The sequence below is a fragment of the Podarcis liolepis genome (assembly GCF_965112155.1).
Source record: "Podarcis liolepis genome assembly, chromosome: 13".
In the NCBI taxonomy this organism is placed as follows: domain Eukaryota; kingdom Metazoa; phylum Chordata; class Lepidosauria; order Squamata; family Lacertidae; genus Podarcis; species Podarcis liolepis.
Window position 1 is genome coordinate 48,559,683 of NC_139573.1, and position 19,022 is coordinate 48,578,704.

Below are 19,022 nucleotides of genomic sequence, written 5' to 3' on the forward strand. Positions count from 1 at the left end.
TGTCCAAACTTGATTTCCCGCCTCCCTTGTCCCAACATGTGGTGGGTGTTGTTAGCAGTTGCTATGACAATTTTCTAGCTAATTGAAAAACTAAAAACTTTGACTGCCTTAGAAAGCAAAAGTACTGATACATTCTTCATATTATGAAGGAGCCCGTCACAATCACAAACTTGGATACAACTATCACAACTCTTGAAGAAAACAAAACAAACATTTTTGGGGGTAGGGAAATGTGTATAGTTTTTAATAAACTATCATGAATTTGGTCCTTTTGCTCAAAATTGCAGTCACTGCTTCTTATACCATTGGGCATAAAATCCCCTCCCCACCCCCCACCCCTTTTTACTGAAAATGTGCATATACCTATATCAAAGCTACATTGGTGGAAAATGCTATTGGAGAGACCAGTTTTTCTAGATTTGAATCTTTCAGCCCCACATTCCAAATTATAAGTATGTTGAAAATGGTTCTTCTGTGTAAGACACTTGTTTGGTTTGGAACCATGCTGATATTCATTCCCAAGTTAAATTGATGTCTGGGAGAGTCTGGAATTGGTTTGTCTTTGTTTTGATGGCACTTCAAGTGCAAAGAACTCTTCAATAAAAAACCCCTCACAATGATCTTGTGAGGAAGGCCACAATTCATACTGCAGAGATAAGGAGCAGAGGCAAGGCCACCCGAGTCCTTTGACAGAGGTGAGATGTGAACCCAGGTCTCTTAAGTGCAGCCCTCTGTCAGCTGGACTACACTAGCTCTAAAAAGTCAAAAGGTGTTGATAGCCAACTTTTTGAGACATGGGTTCTCTAAAGCAATACCTCTTGTGCCATGTGGATTGGTTTTGACAATCTGGTCTCCTTATTTTGGCACAACTCGAGCTTGGACATCTTTTGGCCCAAGGGTATAATAATATGTGTATTTGTGTGTATAACAAAGAGAGTATATTATTGACACCGATCCCCCCAAGACAGATAATAAGGGAAGTAAACGTTCTGTTTTTTCACTCAAGGTATGCACCGGATAAGGTAAGTAACTCCTTTTTTCCAGTGGCCTTACATCACAACTCACAGCGCATGTTGTGATGTAAAAATAAACACCCCCCCCAAAGGCTGTGATAGTCAAAGTGCTCGTCTGCCCCATTTTGCTTTGTTTGGCTGGTTATGAGTGAATTAAAAATACGTACGGAATCTTCAGCATAGTTTGATTAGTTTCAAAGTCAGTTTTCTTCGCAACTAGTCCTTTTCACAGCTTGCAAGTAAAGGATAGGACACCCAGAATGGCAGAATCCAGGAGGCCCATTTTTTGGTTGAAAGTCTTAAAGCTTATCATTGCAGAGGGAAGAATTCTATCTTCCTATGACATCACTTCAGTATTTTGTTTGTAAAGCTAGACTTGCTGGGCATTAATGCATTTTTATTAACTAGAACATTTCTGATCTTCAGCCAAGATCATTCAAGAATACCTAGTATTCTGTTTCATCACCTGAATCTCTCTTTTGTGTTCTTCCTCCATGCCCTGAATTTTATCTTCCAGTGTGAGGGTGTTTGATCTCACTGTAAAGTTGCTAGAATATCTGGGCTGAGAGCTGCCGGCAGCAAGGGCTAAAAGCAGAACAGGTCTGGCACCCGAAATGTGCGGGCTTGTGATTGTAAGCTGTGAGAATGGCTTGTGTTTGGTTCTCTGTAGCTTTCTGGTCTCTGCACTCCAAGGCAAGATCTCTAACCAACCCAAACCCAATGTGTACAAAGCGACTCACCAGAGGCTGATCATTCTCCCCACCCCACCCAACACACCCCTAACCGGTTTTCTTGTCTTGCAGGAAGGACAGATCCCATCCCAATTGTCGTCAAATATGATGTCATGGGCATGGGACGGATGGAAATGGAGGTAAGTGATCTACCATTCAGTGTACAGTATGTGTTGTTGTTGTTGTTTGGTGGTTTAGTCATGTCCGACTCTTCATGACCCCATGGACCAGAGCACGCCAGGCACGCCTGTCTTCCACTGCCTCCCGCAGCTTGGTCAAACTCATGCTGGTAGCTTCAAGAACACTGTCCAACCATCTCGCCCTCTGTCGTCCCCTGCTCCTTGTGCCCTCCATCTTTCCCAACATCGGGGTCTTTTCCAGGGAGTCTTCTCATGAGGTGGCCAAAGTATTAGAGCTTCAGCTTCAGGATCTGTCCTTCCAGTGAGCACTCAGGGCTGATTTCCTTCAGAATGGATAGGTTTGATCTTCTTGCAGTCCATGGGACTCTCAAGAGTCTCCTCCAGCAACATAATTCAAAAGCATCAATTATTCGGCAATCAGCCTTCTTATAGTCCAACTCTCACTTCCATACATCACTACTGGGAAAACCATAGCTTTAACTAAACTGACCTTTGTCGGCAAGGAGGGCTATAGAGATGCTTTATACAATAATAAAAATGCAGTGCCTCTGTACATATGGAGCTCCTTGGGGGAGGGGGTGCTTTTTGAAGATTTTGAATATCTTGAATGACTTGACATTGAGAACACAGACTCCTCCTCCTCCACTTTTCTTTTCCTGGAAAGAAAGTTGTATATTAGCCTTCAATCAGCTGATTAAAATGGTAATTGAACATTTAACAAACATATTAAATGGGTGTGTTACTATTCTTGTGCACAAAAGTTTGCTTATCCCCTAAAAAGTACAAAACTGCCCCACACTTGTGCCGTGGGAAAGGTTACTCAGTTAATGCTGTTGATGATGTGAGCAAAACGCGCCAGATTTAAGAAAGTAACCTAATGAACTGATGAACTATAATCAATGTCGGAAGAATGCAGCATATTTTGATTGCTGAGCACACTGGAGAAGTAGTGGTGACTTCTCTGCTTTGTAGCTGATGCCAAACATCCTACCAGAAGTTCCCAAACTGTGGTCCGCAAGCTTCACTCTGGTAGTCCATGACATGTAAGAGCTGTTCGACAGTGGAATTTGCTGCCAAGGAGTGTGGTGGAGTCTCCTTCTTTGGAGGTCTTTAAGCAAAGGCTTGACAACCATATGTCAGGAGTGCTCTGATGGTGTTTCCTGCTTTGCAGGGGGCTGGACTCGATGGCCCTTGTGGTCTCTTCCAACTCTATGATTCTATGTGTGTAAAACTATAATTAAAAATCATACAGTCTCTAGCGCAGTGCCTTACAATTGCTACAGTTGTCTTCTCAAAACATGAGCCGGGGCCTTCCGTTGGAATTGCCGGCAGATTCATGGAAATTCAGAAGTACGTGGCGTCAGTTTCTGCTAGATGTGGTAATCCTGTTCATTTAGAAGGCTTTAAAAGGAACCAGACAGATGGATGGTGGTTTCATGCTGCTATTGTCAGTAGCTATCAGTTATAATAATTAAATTTGGGATTTCCAAAAGTTCAGAGTCAGTATAGTCAGGAAGGGACTCTAGCTTTGTGTGCTGAGGTTTCCAGGATCTCTTCTTGGCACCTCCAGTTAAAAGGCTCTCCAGGACTAGGAAAAATTTCTGCTTGAGACCTCGGAGAGTCTCTGTCAGCCAGAGTAGACAGAATAGGCTCTGAATAAAACAATGCAGTCATTTCTTAGACTGGGTTGGCATAAATTTTGAATGTTGCTTCTTTTTTAGGGATTAAGCTTGGCAGTATTGTGGGGGGAACTGCCCTCTTCTTTTTCTTTTTGATCCTATTGAAACCTTAATGTCAGGCTCCTAGTTTTGTGCACCTTCATGCTTGGAGATTTTTTTTCTTAAATGGTGTATAAATCTTGCTTAATCAAATAAATAAAACTAATTTCCTTGAAACAAAAATCTATTACTTAGCATCTGGTGGCCCTACTGGGGGTTCGCCAGCATGGAAATAATTAGCTAATTGTTTTGTATTTTGTTCTCACTGTGGGGACGAGCAGACTCACATTGGAGAGGAATCAGTTGCATGTTTGCTACATGTGACGTTTTCTCTGGTTGGGTAATGCTCAGTGTGCATGCATGGCTGACTGATCTCTCTCTGCTTTTGTTGATTAGCTTGATTATGCCGAAGACGCCACAGAACGGAGGCGGGTCTTGGAAGTGGAGAAGGAAGACACCGAAGAACTGAGACAGAAGTACAAGGTACCTGTCAGGGAACTGACATCGGAGCTAGAGGCGGAGGGAAGGCTCTCAAATGATGCTGGAGAAGGGCCCAGCAGGGAGAGAGGCAGCTCCGCAGATGGGGAAGTAAATCAGCGCAACACCAGGGATATAGAGGGGCTGATGGGAGAATCGGCGAGAGGGCTCCAGGACTCTTCACCGGACACCAGCGGGGAGAGCACGGGTCCTCCGCTACCCACGGCCACCCTGCGCAGAAGACTTCCGCGCAGAGAGAGTAGGAGGAGACTGGGTGTCAAACAACTTTTATGTTGGAAAAGATTTAAGAAACGCCCACTGACGGATTCTGCTAGCGACTGAGGCAGCCACAAAGTGAAGGGCTGCCCAGACTCAAAGGTTTAGCAAGGCAACAAAGCCTGGAGAGGCGGCAACTTATGCACGAGCAACCCATGCACATTACAGTACCCAAATGAATTCCCTCTGCTGTGGATGAAACGTCTTTGTGCAGATTCATTTGGTCACACATGCACAAGACATGAACTTTATAAACCAGTCAAGGGACAAGATCCATTAGTGGACCATTGACTGGTTGCTGGAATTCTTGCAAAGGCACTGTACTAGCAGAATGCGTTTCAGGTCCACCCAGTTTCAACTATTAAACTTAATAGCCAATTCCTTCTGGGAAGCCTTCTAGTGGCCCTAGATCACATGGCTGATGGCAGAGGCCAGAGCCTGTGCTTGCCTTCAGTTCTTCAGTCGCAGGTAACTGACACATTTTCCTGTACTTGGGAAGGGAACAAACTCCCTGCAGCTGCTCCTTCTCTGGCCGATCAATGGGGCCAGGTTGGTCTCCCCCTTGCCATGATGATCTTTCCTGGTAGCAGGAGGTGTAGCCTCAGGGACCCTTTGTGCCTGGCCAGTGGTAGAGGCCTCTCGGATTCTGCATTCCTATGGCAACTAGCGGCTTAAAAAACCAGTACAGTGGTACCTCCGGTTGCGGACGGGATCCGTTCCGGAGGTCCGGTCGGATCCAGAGGTTTCCGCAACCTGAGGACCGCTTCTGGGCATGCACACGCAGCAAAAGCCTGTAAAATACTTCTGGGTTTGCTGCTTTCGCATCCCAAAGTTTACGCATCCAGAGGGTTACGTAACCAGAAGTACTGCTGTATAGCCTAAGCAGTGAATTGAAAAGTAGCGGCTAAATAGACTGTTGCCAGTAGGCCTTTTTAATGCTTTCTAGACCTTTCCTGACCATTTTGTTGCTGCTGCGCTAGTTAAACAAAGTGTAATAGACTCTGTCTGCTGTTACAGGATTATGTGGACAAAGAAAAGGCGATTGCCAAGGCCCTTGAGGACCTTCGAGCAAATTTTTACTGTGAGCTCTGTGATAAGCAGTATCAGAAGCATCAAGAGTTTGACAACCACATCAATTCCTATGACCATGCTCACAAACAGGTAAATGGGCAGCCTATTGTCTTATGTGATTTGATCATCTTCCTGTGGGGAGAGGCAGTAGTTTTATCCATACAGTGACTTTATTTTCTGTTGTCTGCTTTGCCGTCATCTTCCCCACAGTCTGCCTTGATGCCCCATGGTTTAGTGAATGATTGCAGCTGAACGTAATCCTAGCATCAAGTGTTAATTTTTTGTCCTGGCTTGGAAGGAAATTAAGACAGCACCTGTTTTGGACTTTGGTAGTAGGTTATAGCTTAAAGTGTGTGGGGGGGCAGGATTTAGAGTTATGGAAATTGATATAGTTATAGATTTTGTGTAAATATGTCAGGCTCAAAGGCTTTCACATCTAATGTGAAATTGATATAGTTATAGATTTTGTGTAAATATGTCAGGCTCGAAGGCTTTCACATCTAATGTAGGAAGTAAACAGTTGGAAGCTTTTGATAATGTAGAATGGACAACATTACACAATAGAAAGAAAGCTCATTAGATCATTAGTGCCATTTTGATATTTTTGGCAAACTGTAACGGGCAGAATGATCCTCATTTACTGGCCAGGTCTTTTAAATCACGTTTGCCTGATTTTTGCAGTAGATATAAAATGTAAAAAGCAGGTCAAGGGGCTCAAGTTACCTTTGAAGCTCCTCTGACCTGTGTAAACCTAAATGTGAGACTGTGGAAGACTGTGATCTCACTTTGTGGAGTGATCTGAATTCTGGGCATGCTCAGAAGCATCCATGTTCTAAGGCTAGGATTATCAACATGAGGCCAATGAGATCACCGACACCCTTGAGAGCTTGACCTGGTGCCCATGAGGCCTCTGAGAGTCTTTCCTATTTCCCCTTTCAACTCCTTGTGTGTTTCAAAGTTCAGTTTGGCATTTGAGCAGCAGAGAGCAGAGCAACAGAGATGTTAGAAGGGAAAGGAGGAAGAAAACAGAGGTGCAAGGAAAGATAAGATGTGGTGCCAAGGGGGGTGGATGGGGGGGAGCATAAATTTGTGCGAGAGAAGGCATGTGCAGGGATTCACACATGCCTGTGTCAGATTCAGAAAAATGGGTCTTCTTAGAATTGCGTGTTTCCTCTTCCCCCAACAATCATCAAATTGCAGGTCATACCTGCCTCCATTGACTAAACTGTGAAAATCATACATTCAGTTCTTTTTACTGTGCAGTTTGCTACGGTGCAGTTTGCTACTGGAAGCTTTAATTTAGTGGGGTTTAAGGGGACGCTGTGTAAAATCAGACATACTCAAGTGGATCTGTTTTTAATTCTGTTAGATCTCATATTTACCCGGACACCTTGGAATAATAGAGAGACCCACATGCATGTACCTTTGCTCTTTCTGTTTGTCTAGCAGAGGGAAAGGGATGGAGAGGTGGCAGGGTGGTGCTCACAACACTCTCTCACGTGGACCCAAAAAGATTGGCAACCCCTACATATGTCAATGCAATCAGGTCCCAAAACTGAGGCTTTGGGAGTGGGGTGATACTTCAATCAATCTGACCTCGTTGCTTTTATTGTTTTGTTGTTTTCTGTGGTTTTGAAGTGTTATAGCTTTAATTCAATATTGATTTTGCATAGGCTTTAACTTCTGTTAGCTGCTTTGAATTTCAATAAAGGAGGGGGATAATATTCATAAAATGGGTGCTTCAGGTTTGAAAATTTAGATTTAAAAAAAAACCATATAGTTCTTGGGAATAGATGAGCATTGGAGGAAACAGCTAAGAAACCTTGTAAAGTGAGAGTAGGACACAGTCCTGCTTAATCACCCCATATTGGTCCTGTGGCAGCATCACCCTCCTCTTGTGGAGTGAGAGAGAAGCCCCTCATGTCATCTGGGGCAAAATTATACAGATGTCACAATGAAAAGAAAACAGGAAATGAGATTGTAAACCTACTTTGCCAACAAATATGCTAACTGCTGAAAGCACACTTTGAGTTGTATCAGAATTCTTGAAGCTTAGGAGTACAGAGCATAACCATTAAAAAAATGAGATCATGGTGGTTATGTATGCTAATATAAGCCTAATCTTTAGAGCACCAGAAAGTGTTCCAACTAGGGGCTGTTCATTGGGGAGATTGTGTCTGGAAATCAGGAAACTCAGTGTCTACCTTTTGCTTTTTTTCACAGTTCAAGAAGGAAAGCATTTGTGCTTCAAGGCATTTTTGCTTCACACCTTTCTTAAAATAGAGCAGGGATGAGAAACCTCAAGCCCACAGGCTTAATGAGGACTGCCAGACTGTACCTGTCATTCACCTGATGTCATATAAAACGTCAGGTGTGGAGCAGGGAAATACCTGGCTCAGCCAAAAGGGGCTAATCAGTGGTGCCTTTCAAAGCCCCTTTCAAATCATTGGCTCAAGACCATGCTTTGAAATGTGTTTCTGAAGGCCCTTGTGAATTGAAGTCACCTAATATAATAGTGATGTCGGTTGATAGGCAAGTGGGTGACTCAACCCACTAGTCAGACATGGACTGTGAGGAAGGTGGAAGCTACTGATTTGGCCCTCCTGCCTGCCTGCTCCAGTCCCCACCCCTGAAATAGAGAGAAGCAGCTTCACTTGTCCTTTAGTTAGCTGAGCTGAAGATCGGTTCGAAAGCATGCTGGGTCAAAAGGTAAATTCAGGTCAGTGAGAGGATTTGTTATTTCACTCCATCTCTAAGTTGCTCATGGCTTACATTTTTCATCTCTTCCTCCAGCCGTGTGCATCATCCTCCTCTCCCCCCGCCATGATCTGTGCCAAGATTTAATTTGAACTGCAGCATTTCACCAGCGTTCAGTTGGAGATCTGCTGCAGCAGAACCCTTTTTTTCATGACCCTGCAAGCAGTCCACTTCAGCGGTGGATGTCAGCCAACAACCTCTTAGCTTCACCTTCGCCTATGGAAGGAATGCATGGTCACTTATATACACACACTTAACTCTGGGATTCATTGTTGATGAATCTGTCAAGGAAGCCAAGTCGAGCACCTGAGCAAATCCCCTCTTGGAACATGAAGACATGACTTGGGTTATTAGTGAGTTAAGCTGACCTTGTGTTTGAAATAAATCAAGCACAGGCAATTTAGATGTTGGCCCTATGTGGCTTGCTAGCTTGCCTTCACAACAACACTTAAAAAAAGAAAAAAAGGAAAGGAATCTACATTAATATACCTTGATTGGGGAAGCTTATAACATGTTGGAAAGCTTCCCTCTTGATGTATTTCTTCCTTCTACTTCCCTTAGCTGCTTTTCCTTCCCTAGCCCCCTGTGGCTCTTGAGAGTCTTTCTTTAGAATAATTTTTATTAGATAAGGGCTTACGAAAAATTGTCAATTTACTTGCAGTCCTTTTGCTCTAACTGCATTCCTGCCAGCTCAGTTGAATTCTCACCCTCAGCTTTCTTCTCCATTCCCACCCCACTATTCTTCCCATGTCTCTTGAACCCACACCACCCGACTTCATTGCTCCTTCACTGATAGTGTTCCTTCCCCTAAATGTGGCATCGTTATCCATGTCACTGTCAACCCCCCCCCCCCCCGAAAAGTCATGACCAGGTAGAGAAGACAGGGTTGTTACTCTTCAGGAAGGAATTAAACTTCAGGAATGGCATCTTCAGCTATTTGAGCTGTTCAGCACTAGTACAAGCTGCCCAAGGAGACCTTGGAATTTTCTTTATTTGAAGTTTAAAGAAAGGAATGACTGTGGTAAAAGGTGGTTAAAGACAGGACCCTCTAGTGATGAGGATTGTGTATTGGAACCACCTGGTCCCAGTTTGCTGTTCTCATGGTGACAGGCTGGGAACCAGATTGTGGTGCATTTTTTCCTGTGGCCTCTCAAAATAATGGGGCATAAAAAGAACTACACTTTGCACCTACTTATTGGCCACTGAATTGCTGTTATTTAAAATTAACTCAAGCTGTGGGATCCTTCCTTTTGGAGGAGCATAGGACAGTTTTAGGAGAGTCCTGGGTGCTGGGACTGTAAGAATGATCTGAAGTTGAGCAGAAAGTTGAGTAGCGACTGGGGTTCCTCTTTCTGTGTTCCAACCCTATAATGGGAAAACACTGCATGTTACCACCGGGAAAAGAAACTGCTTCATTTTACTCATTCAGGTCAGTGTCCAGAGCTTGCTCGAGGGAGTGGGGTGTGTATCTGAAGAAGTGTGCATGCACACGAAAGCTCATACCAAGAACTAACTTAGTTGGTCTTTAAGGTGCTACTGGAAGGAATTTTTTATTTTGCTTCATTTTACTTGCTCGAGGGAGTGGGGTGTGTGGGAAGGAAATAGGAGCAATCCTGCTCAAAGAATCTTTCATTCACCCATTTTTAAACCATATTGATAAGAGGACTCTACAGTACCAAAAAGGGATGCTGGCTTGGTACCAGTTCTGGACTGTCAACACCTTCATTCATTCCTATAAGTTTTGGGTAGCCTCCCATGCCAGAATCCCCCTCCTTCTCCACAACACCATGTAGTTTGCTTGCTTTCATATCTCAGTCCACCCACTTTGCTGCTAGTTCCTTCAGTTCACCATCAGACCTCACTGCTATCACTACTGAATGTTGCCCTTTGATATTTTCTTGGTGCCAAGGGTTTTTACAAATTGCATGACAATTATTGCTGCTCCGTTGGTGCCGTAAAGGTTTCTAATTTCTCCCTCAGTACATTTGGGTGACTGATTCATATTAGGGAAACTAAATCAGTCACGAACCAAGGGCTCAGTGTCACTCCAAATCAGTGTTCAAATGGGAACAGTGAGGAGGAGAAGGTATAGAGGCCCTTAATTTAATGCAAAGGTCCTACCTGCTACTCCCTACAATTTTAACCAAATTGTTGCTCCACTGTAGTCTTCTTAAAACATGCTACAAAAGCCAGGCCTGTTCTGCTCTATGATTCAAGCACCGATCTCAACCTTTTAGATGATCTCTGCCTAAGCATCAACAGACACACATTTCAGCAGCGGAGAACAAAACAAATAACTTTTCATCAGTTTAGTCCTCAGCACCTTTCTCGGCAGGATCACTCTACATTGAGACTGAGCCTTGTGTATTGTGTCAGACCAGCAATAGGTGAATTGCAGACCTCGTAGCTGGCCCTGAAACCTTATGCTGCTTTAAACCTGCTGAAACAGGTTTGTTTATTAATCAAATGAAGTTTATTATAAAAAAATAAAGCACATATATTTGCTCGGTCATCAAAGTTTTGTGTGTTAGCATGGGGGCCAGGTTTCATAATACATAATACAGTAGCTACCTTTAGCTTTTTAAGGGACACGGGTGGCACTGTGGGTTAAACCACAGAGCCTAGGACTTGCTGATCAGAAGGTCAGTGGTTCGAATCCCCACAATGGGGTGAGCTCCTGTTGCTCGGTCCCTGCTCCTGCCAACCTAGCAGTTTGAAAGCACCTCAAAGTGCAAATAGGTACCACTCCGGCGGGAAGGTAAACAGCGTTTCCGTGCGCTGCTCTGGTTCGCCAGAAGTGGCTTAGTCATGCTGGCCACATGACCCGGAAGCTGTACGCCGGCTCCCTCGGCCAGTAAAGCGAGATGAGCACTGCAACCCCAGAGTCGGTCATGACTGGACCTAATGGTCAGGGGTCCCTTTACCTTTAATTGTAGGAGAATTTCTTGTCAAGTGTCTGCAGGCTCTGATTCTCACTTCCATTTGAAACAAGGCTCAGTAATAGAGCAAAGATGGGAATGTAGCTTCCCCACATTTTCCTCTCTAGTCCTCAAATAACACCCTAAACTTGAAAGCAGAGCAGTCTGAGAAGATTAGAAACTGCATTCCACTTGTTTCCGATGCTCCATTAGATTTTGTGGGCCAGATCGTCCTTGCTAGCATGCTATAATGTGCAGAAATATTTTTGCAAGTGGAAGTTGTCCCCCGCATCATATGGCTGCGCATACAGGCTTGCTTTTGAGCAGAACTCTTGACACCTCCAACACATTTTGTGTTCGTGGTTTTGCTCCTCTGTTGCTTTGATAGCTCTTCCCTAGACATAAAAGGCTACCTACCCGGTGTCACCTTTGGTGTTGTTCGGGGTCACTTCTTACAGCAATTGATTCAGAAATTGCTTAAGTGCCCACGCAATGCATTGCCCACAAAGAGCAGCACTGCCAGAGGAAGGAAATGGAAGCCAGCCGACCTCTGAAAGAGCCCCTTCATCCGCAGGCTTTCCGATTCTGTGCTCACATCACAACAAGTGTGTGCATTCATGTGACTTAGGCATGCTCCGCCAGGCACTCCCACATACAGAGCCAAACCATGGAACTCCCTCGAGTAAGAAGGATGAAGAAATGCGTCTCAGCATGCATCATGTCAGCCTTCAAATATGCTGAGGCCACTGCACGAGGCAGGGAATGTCAACAACATTGCTGGATCAAACAATTGGGAAGATTCTGTGAAGAAATGCCAAGGCTGCTTTGGTCACTGTTGAGAAGCTAAAGATTATCTGTAGTCCCTTTGTGCCAGTATTGAGGGCGAGCAGGGTGGGGCGGGGCGTGATCTTTAGCCAAATGTGCCAAGGGGGATGAGGTGGTGCCCCCCCCCTTTGGCTTACCCAACATGTGATGTACAGTGCTTAGTGGGAGCCAGGCTGTATATGCTGCTAGATAATGTGTAGAACGAAGTTTATAATGCTCACTTAGCAATGAAACTCCCTAGTTTGCATGCCTTATATTAGTGGGCTGTTGTGAAGAGCAGATGAGGGAACTTGCATACCTTGGAGGAAGTTTGGGTATAAATGAGACAACTATTTAAGGACTCTGCTTCCTAATGTGTAGGAGCGCCCTATATTTCACTTGAGATGCACAACTGACTTGTGGAAATATATTTTTAAAAATTAAAAAAAAATGTCTGGTAGCACCTTAGAGACCAACTAAGTTTGTTTTTGGTAAAAGCTTCTGAGTGCATGCATACTTCTTCAGATGACTTCAGATAACTCACTTGTGGTTAATAATGAGCTAGCTACCGCCAGGGTTTCACAATTTCAGCTTGGGTCCAGCAGTCATCCTACTGTTTTCTGCCAGCCAACTCTGGCAGAACTCAACATTTTCAAAGCAGATACCAGTTTGATCAGAATGAGAGCATGTGTTATTAATTTGGGTGTTATCTTCTGCACTAAACATATGAAATCAGGTTTCTGCAAATTGTGGCTAAACTTCCTGGATAATCATTGTCCCGAGGTTAGCTCCAAAGCCCAATCTTACCATAATTTTAGTGGGTCTTCCTTCTGAAGAAATAGGTTTACACCTTAAATGGATTGTGAGTTGTATTGAGATGCATAATAAATCCAGGTTTATTTGAAATTTAGTAGCACTTAGCTCAGTAGGGTTTATTCTCCAGTAAGTGTGCGTAGACTAGTAGTCCAAGTACCCAAGTAAATGACTTTCCTTTTGTGTGCAAACTAAGCCATTTTACAGTTTTTACCAAGCAGAAGTTAAAAATACTTTTTCATTTGTTTGGTTTCCTATAAAGCACATGGTCTCTTAGTTTAATTCAACCTCCAGAAAATACATTATGGTTTTAAGAGCACACAGCAGCTGACATGGTTGTGAAGTTTCTCTAAAAAGCTCTCACAACGACCAGTTGGATATGTATGGCTTTGAGGAGCTCAGTTTGGCATCTGCATGGGCTGAGGCAAGCAGGAGCCATAAATGGCATGTGAGTAGCTCTTTCTCTATTTCAGCAGATGGGGGGGGGGGGGGGAGAGATGTGTCTGCCCAGTTCACAAAAATCTGGGATGGGGATGAAAAGCAAAGTCCCGTCTTGGCTGCAGAGAGCATTCACTGCTAAGCCTCTGGCTTGCTCTGCAGGGGAAGAAAAGGCAGCACAGTATGCTTTGCATGTCACTTGTGTCTTTGTCTAATGGGTCCAGCAGGCCCCTTTGCTTACCAGCAAATCTCTGTCTGCCTATTTAGTGCCTGAATCTATGCTTCTTTACTCAACAGCATGTCCTCCTGAGTTCAGTGGAGCTTCCTCTTCAGCAAGCTTGCATGCTGCCGCAGCCTAGACATCCAAATTAGCAGCTATGGTTACATCTGCAAAGCTTTGTCCTGAGCAGCCTTGGAGCACCATATTTTTAAGCTGTGTGTGTGTGTGTGTGAGAGAGAGAGAGAGAGAGAGAGAGAGAGGGACAGAGAGAGAGCATTCACTGCTCTTGGGAGTTTGCAAAAGCAGTCCTTTCTCTTAGTTTCAGGCAGCAAATTGTTTATACAGTAATTACCACACTTAATTTCCGCCCCCCAGGTAGCTTATACAGTCATACCTCGGTTTACAGACGCTTCAGGTTGCGTTTTTTTGGGTTGCGGACTGCCGAAACCCGGAAGTACCGGAACGGGTTACTTCTGGGTTTCAGTGGTCGCGCATGCGCATAAACGCTAAATTGCGCTTTGTGTATGTGCAGATGCACCGGATCGCAACCCGCGCAGGTGCGCTGCTGCGGGTTGCGGACGTTGTGGGTTGCGGGCGTGCATCCCGCACGGATCACATTCGCAACCCGAGCGTCCACTGTAAAAGAAAACCATGAATATAGCAATAAATAACAAAACTAGAGAGTGAAACACAAAAGCATTAAAAAGAAGATAGTAGAAAACATTACAAATCACTTATAAAGTGGGTGCTGGAAACTCCATTTTTAAATTCCACCAAATGCTAAGAAAGAGAAAGCTTAGTGGTGGATTGGTGGGGCAGGGAGAGACTCGCTACACATCAGCAACACCCAACTCCCTGAAGGTTGGGAGAATCATGCCTCACACATATTTCTACTTTCTCTGCCCCTTCTTTCTAGAAGGTCGGCTTCTGTGGGAATTGAGTGAGCTTTTTAAAAATTGAGAGCCGAGTAAGATTTTTGTAATGTGTTATTCCCAGCTTCTGAGATTCCCTGGAGCAGGGGATGGTGATAGCTCCACTTTCTGATCTGATCCTCGAACAAACAATTTAACAAGCTAAACAGGCCATTAGGCCTGCTTGAAAGGAATCCTCTTGCCCCAGGTCTGCTTGTTTTGCTTATCTGGCAAGTCTCAGAAAAGCCCTTAGGTGCAGACTGAATTGGCAGGCAAATCTCCCTGCAGTCCTCTACTCCCTCTACTGGGACTCAGCTATTCCTGTGCATTTGCTGCTAAAGCATTTTAGAGGCCTCCTGAACAGTACATTTTGTGAAGGGGAGGGAAGATGCACATCCCTACCTTTGCATGCTTCACCGGAAGCTGGATGGTGGAGGGAACTTGCCAGAGCAAAGGGGAACACAAGCTCTCGCTGTCGATGTGCCAGTGCAATTTATATTCAGCTGAAGCAAAAAGACCTGGATGCCTTACTCAACCTGCCTCCAAGTGTACTTACATTGCATGCCTATTGTTGGTTTTGCTTTCTGCAATTTGTTTTAAAGGTAAAGGTAAAGGGACCTCTGACCATTAGGTCCAGTCGTGACCGACTCTGAGGTTGCAGCGCTCATCTCGCTTTATTGGCCGAGGGAGCAGGCGTACAGCTTCCGGGTCACGTGGCCAGCATGACTAAGTTGCTTCTGGAGAACCAGAACAGCGCACGGAAACGCCATTTACCTTTCCGCTGGAGCGGTACCTATTTATCTACTTGCACTTTGACGTGCTTTCGAACTGCTAGGTTGGCAGGAGCTGGGACCGAGCAACGGGAGCTCACCCCGTTGCGGGGATTCGAACTGCCGACCTTCTGATCAGCAAGCCCTAGGCTCTGTGGTTTAACCCACAGCGCCACCCGCGTCCCGCAATTTGTTTTACGTTTGCAAATAAAACAAAGAGCTGGAAGTTAGAGCATGATAGTATTCAGAGCTGATGGTGGGGGGGGGGGGAGTGAGGCCAGGATGAAAAAAGCTCCTTTGGGGTCTAGAACTTGAAGGAGCAGGAAGCTTCTGTATTTTAAATAGGGAAACATCACAGGCTAACTCATCCTCTCTTATTAACTATTCATACTGTTTCATATATATATATATATGGTTGTTTTAAACTGCTTCCTTTTAATTATGGCACAAGCTAAATGTGTCGGTTTCAGATGCCTCATTATTCATCCTGCACCTTACCTGCCTTATTGCACTACTCAGGGACTTGTCTGGGACAGTTCCTCACTTCCGAAAGTTAAAGGGCTGCTTAGGGAAGGCAGCAAGGGAAATAAAACTGGTGGTGAAGACCAAAGAAACATGTCAGATTAGTGGATGTGCATGCCTCCTTTCCCTCTAACCGGGCAGGCTAGAGCCCACATGGCTGTTCCATTTGTGGATTGTTGTAAACGGCAACAGCTTTTAACCGCCATGGGTGACTTCCCTCACATTTAATGGCTGGCGGCAATTCTTTACCTGTGTTAATGAACGCAAGCAAAATGCATAATTCCAGATTAAGGTGGAGTGCATATGTAAAATTTTAAGCATATAGATGTTTCTGCTGCAGGGTGCCCTGGCAGCAGAAGCAATATTGTCTGAGCCAGAATTCAGGGGATCAGGTGGCAGAACCTCCATGGCTGAGTACCTGCCCTTTTCACTGACCAGCAGGACATAATAAATGCAGGTTTCTAAAATCGGCTTTCTTGGTGCAGTATCTTCGGTGCAAATTGCAAGGCGTTCCCTGAGAATGTGCATGCCTCTGCTAACTCTATTGCCCTCTTGCATGTATTAAAAGTGCACTATGCCAAGGGATGTAAAATTGTCTCTCACGGTACTTACGGTGCAAATTCGAAACACAAAGCAAGTCTCTGCAAAAACAAAACAAAAACCCCGCCTTTCCTGTCATCCAGCCTAATAAATGCAGCGCTATAATCATATCGCAGCTCATGCCAAACCGCTACAGATGAGTCCAACTTGTCACACTCTTTGTTCTCCACACTTGTCAAAGTGCTAAGCAAGAGGCATCCTTACGGCCCATCATTAAAGTGGGCTATAATTTTCTTTAATAGCAGAGCTCTATCATGCACACGGGGCTTGCTGCAAAAGCCTTCCTGCTGCTGGGGGAATCTGTGAATTTTGGTGCTGTCTTCCCACGCTGCTTGTGAAGACTTGGTTTTTCCAGCTGTGTGTATTCTTAAGATGGGCATGAACAGGATTTGACCCATCTGTGGGTCTTGTGGCTGCAACAGGGGAAGGTAAACCTAGAGGTCTTTTGCATACTCAGGTTTTTGCATATGCTATTTATATACCACCCTTATGTTGGACATTTTCAACTGAACATTACAAGAGTGGTTCATGCAAGGGGTTGAAGGAGACCAGGATTCATTCCAAAATGAAACTGGTTCCACGGATGCTTCCAAAGGACCTTGGAAATGGTTCTTTATGGAGGGATCCGGTTTATGAAATTTCAGACTTTCATAGATGTACTTGAAAGCCATTTGGTTCTCTCAAGGCTTCTCCTCCAGCTTCACCTTTCCTGTAAATCAGGGATGGGGACCCTGTGGCCTGTCAGATGTTGTTGGACTACCAATCTCCATCAGTCCCAGCCCGCATGGCCAGCAACTATAGGAATTGTGCTCTAACATAAATACCACTAATAGCAACATCTGGAGGGCCCCAGATTCCATGTCCCAGCTATAAATGCTCCTTTCACATTCCAGGGATGCTTACTTGTTTTGTGTTTTCTCTCCTCCGCTCAAGGCAGCCTCGTAGAACCAGTGTTTGACTATGTAGTGACCCACCCCAGCTTGTATGTCCTGGCAAAGTTATTAGTATTATCCTACTTGATGAGAGTCCTGTTCCTCTGTGCCTTCTTAGCTGTGAACCAGTTCCATATCCCATAGAATAAGCTTGCAGATATTCTGAGCATTGATGTTAGTAATGGTTGCCCTTTTTTTCTTTCTCTCTCTCTTCTGCTCTCATGTATTTTTTTTTTACCCCCCCCCCCCCACTCATGATATGATATTGTCAACTGATATAATGAAAGCATATTATGGAGGCCAGATCATAAGAGTGAGTTTTTTTTCCTACTAGTGTCTGTAGCTCTGTCTTTCTGTGTGCATGTCTGAGAACGTAGCTATGCATTCCGCTCCTCTTCTTCCACTCTCAGTTCGGTGAAACCATAACCCCATTCAATGATGTCTTACTAGTTTTTGAGAACCCATCACTTCCCCTCCCTACATCATCTCATCTCATTCAAAGTGGTGTCCATTTTCAGCGGAGTAATGCTAGACTCAAGTCTGCTCTGGGCTAGGGGCAAAAACTCGAGAGTTCTGTGCCAAAGCCGCAGCTTCCATATTGTGGCTGGGGACAAGTCCATATAAGCCGATTCTTTCTAAGGGCGTATTCTTCACCTGATGCATTTAGTTGCTGGGGCAAAACTTTGTGTTAATTTCTTCCTGCTTTCTGCTGTGGATGGATGCGTGTGGGAGGGGGCGGGTAGCTGTGGCTGCAAAGAGCACAATTTGAGATATGCTAAGCCTAAAAACAATTGCAGTATTTAAACAATTGCTGTGTCACCAGACACAATCAGATGGGTTTCAGTGCTTGCTGCACCCTGCTCCCAGTCTTTGTTCAGTCACTGGGATTTCACAGCCAGGTTGGTTAACAAATTTAGCTCTTAAGCCTTTCCTGCCAGTTTTCCTCTGAAAAGGAACCTGCAATTCTAAGCATCCTGGATTGTATAGGGAGATAGAACTGTTCCTCCCTACCGCTCTTGTATACCTAAATATAGTATCTTCTTCCTCTCTTAATCCTCTCTCAGAAGTGCTTCAATGCTTCTTGCTTACACTCTAAAATGGCTACTCTTTGGAGACTTTTAGTGAGCCCACCCTGTGACTATATGGTCTGCTATTAAGTCAGGCCACTGAACTGTCTAGCTCAGTATTGTCTACTTAGAGTGTTCAGGGTCTTGGGCAGAGATCTTTCCAAGCCCTCTTATCTGGAGATGCCAGGGACTGCATCTGGGACCTTCTACATGGAAAGGATGTACTCTATATCAGTGAGTTCAGGGAGCACTTCTAAATTGTCTAGTGCACAGGTGGGAAACCTATGGCTCTCCAGATGCTGCTGGGTTACAGCTCCCATCATCCCCGATGGCCATGCTGGCTGGGGCTGCTGTGAGTTGAATTCCAACAAGATTAGGAGAGCTGCTGGCTACTACCCACCCCTGGTCAAATGATGCGGAATGGGTTAAGGATGGCCAGCTGGGAAACTCTTTAGCAAAACTTGAAAAGGTTCACCGTTCCATCTTATTCCCTTCTATTTTCCTTTTCTCTTGCTTTGCTACAGAGGTTGAAGGATCTCAAGCAAAGGGAGTTTGCTCGCAATGTTTCCTCGAGATCCCGGAAAGATGAGAGGAAGCAGGAGAAAGCCCTCCGTCGTCTCCACGAGTTGGCTGAGCAGAGGAAGCAACCTGAATGGTAAGTGAATGGGCTCCTTGTGCCAGCAAGTTAGTTAAGTTAAACATACAGTTGACTTCCCCTTTTATTCAGGCTGTTTTAAATGGACTGGATAGCAAGAAGTTGTTCTTCAGATTTTTGTAAAACATAATTTATTCTCCCCCCCCCAAAAAAAAAAATGAGGAATGCTTAGCTCATCAGTGGCCAGTC

The 19,022-nt window shown here is 44.7% G+C and overlaps 1 protein-coding gene and 1 long non-coding RNA gene across 8 annotated transcripts in view; one reads left to right on the forward strand and one right to left on the reverse strand.

Moving 5' to 3' along the window:
• The window catches only part of LOC310690988, a 162,132-nt gene that overhangs the window by 82,443 nt on the left and 60,667 nt on the right, over positions 1-19,022 (reverse strand). The window lies entirely within an intron of this gene.
• The window catches only part of GPATCH8 (G-patch domain containing 8), an 82,845-nt gene that overhangs the window by 57,259 nt on the left and 6,564 nt on the right, over positions 1-19,022 (forward strand). For 5 of the 7 annotated variants that reach the window (XM_083470501.1, XM_083470502.1, XM_083470504.1 and 2 more), the window contains 4 exons: positions 1,817-1,884; positions 3,999-4,085; positions 5,373-5,516; positions 18,703-18,833. In XM_083470501.1, coding sequence (XP_083326627.1) covers positions 1,817-1,884; positions 3,999-4,085; positions 5,373-5,516; positions 18,703-18,833 — 430 coding nt within the window. Of the gene's footprint in view, positions 1-1,006; positions 1,023-1,816; positions 1,885-3,998; positions 4,086-5,372; positions 5,517-18,702; positions 18,834-19,022 lie in introns of all 7 variants that reach the window. The other 2 variants (XM_083470507.1, XM_083470506.1) reach the window with 1 other exon arrangement.